The sequence below is a fragment of the Hypanus sabinus genome, chromosome 9, assembly GCF_030144855.1.
Source record: "Hypanus sabinus isolate sHypSab1 chromosome 9, sHypSab1.hap1, whole genome shotgun sequence".
Taxonomy (NCBI): domain Eukaryota; kingdom Metazoa; phylum Chordata; class Chondrichthyes; order Myliobatiformes; family Dasyatidae; genus Hypanus; species Hypanus sabinus.
Genome location: NC_082714.1, coordinates 90,160,827 through 90,168,332, shown reverse-complemented (window position 1 = coordinate 90,168,332; position 7,506 = coordinate 90,160,827). Strand labels below are relative to the sequence as shown.

At 46.4% G+C, this 7,506-nt stretch overlaps 1 protein-coding gene across 1 annotated transcript; it reads left to right on the top strand.

Annotated features, from left to right (window-relative positions):
• The first annotated feature begins 979 nt into the window (after positions 1–979).
• mrps21 (mitochondrial ribosomal protein S21) lies at positions 980–6,438 on the top strand. The gene is made up of 2 exons (XM_059980153.1): positions 980–1,137; positions 4,304–6,438. Exons 1-2 carry the CDS (start codon positions 1,055–1,057, stop codon positions 4,482–4,484), a joined length of 264 nt encoding a protein of 87 aa, XP_059836136.1. The 5' UTR covers positions 980–1,054; the 3' UTR covers positions 4,485–6,438.
• The last annotated feature ends 1,068 nt before the right edge of the window (positions 6,439–7,506 follow it).

Genomic DNA, 7,506 nt, shown 5'->3' with positions numbered 1-7,506 from the left:
AATATAAGATAGCTGATATATGTAGATTGATTGTGTGTCCATAAAGTGAGGCCAGGCTATACATAAGCTGACTGACAGGAAATAAAAAGTAGTGGTGGGGTTAATGAGTGGAGGTGTTGATCAGCCTTACTGCTAGGGGAAAGTAACTGATTTTGAGTCTGCTGGTCCTGGTGTGGATGCTATGTAGCCTCCTCTTTGATGGGAGTGGGACAAACAGTCCATGATCAGGATGGGTGGGATCCTTCATGATGTAACCGTACACACGTTAACAACTATTTCTCCCCTCTTACCCGGGGATCTCACACTAAATGGCGGCAACAAGGAGTCATCAGATAGTTAAGGTGGAATAGGAAGAGCAAGGAAACTTCATTCGTCCCCAGATCAATTCAAAAGTCTTCCTTATCAATGAGAACCAGGTTTTAAAAAAAGAACAAGAGAAAGAAACATTCAGATTACTTTTTGGACATTTCTCAAATGAGAGAACTGTACTTCCATAGTCAGGAATCACAGCCACCAAACCACAAATTATAAGGCTCTCACAAAGATTATAGTAATTCAATCTAACGTGACGCTCATATTGTGAAAAACTGCATGATTGAAATGTCAGTTATGTAAACATGTAATTATAAATCAATTAGTCCTTACTCATACAACCCTACAGCATATAAACAAGCTTTTTGGTCCATCTAGTCCATGTCGAGCCATTAATCTGCCAAGTCCCAACGCCCTGCTCCCGGACCCTGCCCCTCCACACCTCACCCATCCAAATTACTTACCAAATTTCTCTTAAACGTTGAAGTCGACCCCACATCCACCTCTTGCTCTAGTAGCTAATTATTAATTATTATTCATTATTAATTGATTCATTGATATATCAAGTATCAAATAATTATACGCCGACAAATCTTGTTTTAATCGATTCTACCGAGAGGATTTAGCGATTGTTCTGATTTCAGCCGCTGGGAACTGTTGGAGCGGGGGGAACCTTTGCTGGCGGGTCGGGTTGCCTGGCCGGACGTTTGGAGCGACGGACCGGCCCCAGCTCTCCGCCAGGATGGCGGCTCACGCCCGGTTCGTGTCGCGGACGGTAATGGTTCGAGGCGGGGACGTGGAGGCGGCTTACCGGACACTAACCCGGTGAGGGAGGCGATCCAGCGGTCACGATGGGCTGTGGTTGCCCCGGGGTAGGAGGGGCAGAGGGCAGCGGGAGCGCCCTTGCCTTGGGGTTCCCCTCTCCACCCATTTAATTTCACACAGGGCAGCGCCAGTCACCTTGGTTCAATTCCCGCTGATGTCCGCAATGAGTTTGTACGATCTCCCCTTGACTGCGTGGTTTTCCTCCGGATGCTCCGGTTTCCTCCCATAGGCCAAAGTCGTTCGGGTTCGGGTTAGTGTGGACACCTGAAGCTTGGCGACGGTTGTGGGCCACATCCTCTGACTGACACATTGAGGACCCCACACGTTTCACAGTATGTGTCCATATACACATGACAAATAATGTTTTCTCCCCCTCCCACCACATGCAACCCTGAGATTCTTTCTCTGTGGGCATACTTAGCAAATCTGTAGAACAGTAGCTGTAAAAGAATGTGCAAATTAATAAATAACCGGCCTGAAATAGCAATAAAACAAGAGTCCTTGAATGAGTGTAGTTATCCCCTTTGTTCAAGAGCCTGATGTTTGAGTTGTTCTTGAACCCGGTGTGATTCCTGAGGCTCCTGTACCACCTACCTATGGCAGCAGCGAGAAAAGAGCATGGCCTGGCTGGTGAGGATCTTTGATGATGGACGCTGCTTCTCTACGGCAGTGTTTCATGTAGATGTGCTCAATGCTTGGGAAGCTGAATCAACTACTTTTCCACTCAAGGGCATTGGTGTTCCCATAATACAGCCAGTCAGCAAACTTTCCACCACACATCTATAGAAGTTTGCCAAAGTTTTTAATTACATGCTGAATCTCCGCAGACTCCGGAGGAAGTGGAGGCACTGTCAAGTTTTCTTCACAATTATATTTGTATGATGGGTCCAGGACAGGTCCTCTGAAACACCCAGGAATTTAAGTTAATGACCTTCTCCACTAATGATTCTCCAGAGATTACTGGCTTATGGACCTCTGGTTTCCCTCTCTCAAAGTCTATAATCAGTTCCTTGGTTTTATGGGCATTGAGTGGGAGGTTGTTGTTTTTACACCACTCTGCCAAATTTTCAGTCTCCCTCCTGTATGCTGAGTCATCACCATCTTTGATACGACCCACAACAGTGGTGTCATCAGCAAACTTGTATATGGTGTCGGAGCTGTACTTAACCACAGGTGTAAAACGAGTAGACGGGGGCTAAGCACACATCCCTGTGGTGCTCCTGTGTTGATGGAGATTGTGGAGGAGATGTTTTTGCCAGTCTGAACTGACTGAGGAAATCGAGAATACAATGCCCAGGTCTTGGAGTTCTCTGATTAGTTTTGAGGGGATGGTAGTATTAAATGCTGATAAAGAGCATCTTTCCTGTCCAGATGATCCCGGATTGAGTGAGGAACCAATGAGATGGCATCTAATGTAGACCTGTTGCTTCGGTAGGCGAATTGGAGTGGATCCAAGTCACCACTCAGACGGGAGTTAATGTGCTTCAACGCTGGCCTCTCTAGATGCAAGTGCCACTGGGCGATAATCATTTAGACAGGTTACCACACTTCTTGGGTATGATCGAAGTACTACACACTGCCGGAGTGAGAGGTTGAGGATATCCGTGAATAATCCAGCCAGTGGTTAGCACAGGGCTTCAGTGCTCGGCCAGGCACTCCAATCTTGTGCCCGATGGAGGGGGGGAGGGTGCCGGAAGAAGAGATAATATCCAGGATGGGTGGGCTGAGACGCTTCCACGGCTCTCTGCTGTTCTTACGGTCTCAGACAAAGCAGTTGCCATGATGTATCCAGATAGGATCCTTTTTTTTCCTTTTTTAAAATTTAATTTTTTATTTAGGAATAATACAATACAGAATACGTAATGGATTACATTTTCCTCCATTTTGCTTTTATATCTTACCCCCAAACAAAGCTCCCCTCACCCACCCTCTCCGAACATACCATGGCAGCTAATGTATTTACAATACAACAGTTCACAAATACAAGTATGGACATTTCACAGCCACACCCCCACACTACTTCAAGACGAATATCTACAACATGTCAGATGATCCAGAATACACTGATACCGCCCTGTGAGGTAAACAAGATGCCTGTTAAAAGAGAGGCAACTTCCCAAGTACAATCGGATGCCCTCAACTAGTAGGTAATTCCTTAAGTCTCCCAAAATATGACAAGAAAGGTCCTCATTTTGAATAGAACTTTTTCACAGACCCCCTCAGAGTAAATTTAATCTTTTCTAGTTTCAGAAAAACATTACATCCTCTAACCAAGCAGCAGCAGATGGGGGAGTGGCAGATTTCCAGACCAGCAAGATTCTCCTATGGGCCAAAAGCGATGTAAATGCAATGATATCCGACTGGCTTGCATTTAAACCCAAAGCATCATCTGCCACACCAAATACAGCTATAAGCGGGCAAGGTCTCAGTGTCACCCCCAAAACCTCACAGATAATTTTAAAAACCAGTGCCCACTAGCCATCAAGCCGAGGGCAAGACCAAAATGCATGCACTAAACCAGTGCTTTCTACGTGGACCTTGATGAATGGCCCCACACCTGCTTCTATTTATGTCTTTATTGATCTTCTATTTCCCCCCCCCCCCTCCTCTTTCTTGGAAAACAGGCTGGACTATTTGGAAGGTTGTTGGGACTATGTATGGGATGAGGGATTATAAATGGGGGATGACCTAGGCCAATGTGCTATTGGAAATGGTTTATTATTGTCACATGTAGGGAAAGACTGTTCAGACAGATGAAATTTTTGTAAACATTAGAGATTATTTTTGTCACATGTACAGCAAAACATGGTGAAATCATTTTGCCTCAATGACTGGCACAGTTCGAGGATGGGGTGGGGGCAAGCCACGAGTGCCCGCACACTTCTGGCACCAACAAAGCTTGCCCACAACCCTAATCTATACGTCTTTGGAATGTGGGAGGAAACCCTCACGGTCACAGGGAGAACGTGCAAACTCCTTGATAATCACTGGTACTGTAAAGCGTTCTGTTACCATGGCTTCCTACAGTATTGGGGGAGAACAAGGGTATGCAGAATAAAGTGTAACAGCCTCTGTTCTGTGGATGTCTGATGGTTTGAGACCTGGTGTAGAAGGTAACAGAGAGTGCTGGAGTGAATTTCCCTGACACCCTGCTTCCTTCCCCCAGGATCCTGACCACAGACGGGGTCATAGAGGATGCCAAGCGAAGGCGCTACTACGAGAAGCCATGCCGGAAGCGCATCCGGGAGAATTATGAGAACTGCCGGAGGATCTACAACGTGGAGATGGCGCGGAAACTGGCCTTCCTGATGAAGGCCAATCGGCAGGACCCCTGGCTGGGCTGCTGACAGAACCCTTCTGACAGGTTATGGGTCTGGACTCAGCAGTGGGGTGGAGCAGCCAGGGGCTCTCTGAGCGTCGCCTAATACTCGGCACTGGACTCTCAGCCCAGCTGGATGTCTGGACTGAAACAGGATTGTGATTCTCAATAAACTCGAGTGGATTCGACAAACCAAACATTTGTTTTTCTTTGACCCTCAAATCTTCACAGCTGTAACCTCCAGTCGCTCCCTCTTTAATTGCCTCCAGCCCCTATACTCATTGCTATATCTCTGAGACCCTCTCAAGCTCCTACTCTTCCTGTGATCCTCCAACTCATCAAAATGCTCTTGTGCTCCTCTTGCCCTTTCTATTGTCTCCTGGACCCTACCAGTAATCTCCTCTGCCCCTCTTTTCTCCTGAAAAAAACTCTGTTCTGAGCTTTTAGAGACCTACCCTAAAACCAACATATATGTATGATTTTTCACTATATACAGCTAACTAGGCCTCCAGCCACGGTGTCGCCTGTTTACAGCCCGTCAAGGAGGCGTCAGAGCCGGGGTGGTGTGGCACGGAGTCCAAGCTGGGATCAGTGCTGCCCCCCAGTGTTCGCTCAGCAGAAGACACGTTCAGCGGCGTCGTTTGGACTCTGGTCGCTCGGCTGGACCTTCCTATCTTATACGTGCTCTGTGTGTTTTGAGCTAGCACTGTGCTTTGCACTCGGCCCTGGAGTAACGCTGCTTCATTTGCCTGTTTTCGTGAGTATTCATGTATGGCTGAATGTAGGCAAAATGAGTCAAAAACTAGATGACATTGAGAGAGTGGTCAGGAGCCCCGTTGATATGAATGTAACAGATTTGGCCGAGGGACTCGGGTGAAGAGGCTGGTTATTGCGTGCTACTCGATATGGAGGGGGGAAATCAATCATGGCATTGAAAAGGAATTGATTACACTTTAATGCTTTTTTAAAAAAAAATGCACATCCGCAGTACAAGACGTTCAAAGTAAAATTTATTATCAGAGTCATACATGTCACCACATACAACACTGGGATACTTTTTCTGCGGGCATACTTAGCAAATCTATAGAACAGTAACTGTAAACAGGATCTGTAAACAAACTGCAAATGCCAATAATACATAAATAGCAATAAATAACGAGGATGGAATGACAAGATAAGAGAGTGTATAAGTGAGAGTAGTTATCCCCTTTTGTTCCAGAGCCTGATGGCTGAGGGGTGGTAACTGTTCTTGAACCTGGTGGTGTGGGTCCTGAAGCTCCTGTACCTTCTACCTGATGGCAGCAGTGAGAAGAGAGCATGGTCTGGGTGGTGAGGATCTCTGATGATGGACGCTGCTTTTGTACGGCAACCTTTCATGTGGATGATCCAGTTGAATTGTCATTCAACTGCACATGGAAACAGCCGAATGAAACAGTTTTACTCTGGGGCCAAGGTGCAAAACACTCTACCGACAGTCATACAAGGTGCATATAACACACACTGTACAAAATAGCAGTTAATATTAGCTGAAAGTGAACAATTCCAAGTTGCACTTTAGCTCTTTGTGCACACGCATGTAAAGTGACTACAAGTTAAATGCTATAGGTTTGATAGCTCTCTCCTTGTGCTATAGGTTTGTTAATAGCCTCTGGATTCTTTCTTGGCCTCAGGCACTAATGGCATGAGAACAAAATCTCTCTCTGTGCTTGTGGATTAAACCTCTTCTTATTGAGGTACCTCTCCCTTGGATCTTGGGACTTCACTGAGACCGAGGATCATGATCAATAGGTGCCTCAGATGGACACAGGGTGATTTCACGAGTCGGAATTCAGAGCTACCCCAACAGCGGTGACAGTCAAGTGGCGGCTGAGAATCGCCAGCCCTGAAATCTTTGTGGCGATGTCTGTAGCTTTCCCACGTGGTATTTAGTGTGGTTTATTTGTGCTTTCTATTTTTATGATAATAAATTAGGCTCAAGTTGCTTTGTTGTGCTTATACATGCATTACCACATTCCTTGGACACTCGAATCGGTTTGGGTCTGATCAACCCAGCCCTTTACACACCCAAACAGGTAGCTCCAGTCCCTGAATGTCGTACCCTGCAGAGTGACGGTGGACAGATGTTATCGGCAAGAGCAAGCCCGCAGGGGTCCGATCATCACGTGCCTGTGTAGCTGCAGACGACGCAATCCAGCTTGTCTCCCACTGAGCGAACACTGGAGGGCAGCCCCGACTCAGCATGGAGTCCGGTGCACATGCCGGGCGTGTGCCCTCTCCCCCGGACCGCCTTCAGTACCTCTCCCCTGGGCAGCTACAACACTTCTCGCCAAGATCACTCCTGGCCACACTTCTTTATGGCCAATGTTTTATCAATAATATACAGTAGTATGGGGAGAGAGCACAGAATGTAAGAAAATAATAGCAAGAAACAGGCCATTCAGCCCTTAAAATCTGTTTCAACATTTGATATGATCTTGGCTGATCTGCTCAGTTCTCTAAGCTTTCAAATATTTAGAGTCATAGAACACTACAGAACAGAAATGGGCCCCTTGGCCCATCTATGCCAAACTATTATTCTGACTAGTCCTATTGACCTGCACCCAGATCAAAGCCCTCCATACCCCTCCCATCCATGTACCTATCCAAATTCCTCTTAAGAGTTGAAATCAAACCCACGTTCGCCACTTCCACTGGCAACTTGTTCCACACTTTCACCACTCTGAGTGAAGAAATTCACCCTTCATGTTCCCCCTAAACATTTTCCTTAAAAACGTAACCTCTAGTTCTAGACTTGCCCAACCTCGGTGGGAAAAGCCTGCTTCTCCTCATAACTTGGAATAGCTTTTTCAAATTTTTCCCTCGTTCATCTACGATCTAGGGAGTAAAGTCCTAGCAAATTCAACCTTCCCCTATAACTCAGGTCCTCAAGCCTTGGCAACATCCTTGTAAATCTCAAACAAGAGGAAGTCAAAGCAACACACACAAAATGAACTCAGCAAGTCAGGCAGCGTCTGTGGAGAAGAGTGAACATCAACAGCGTGGGCCAAGAC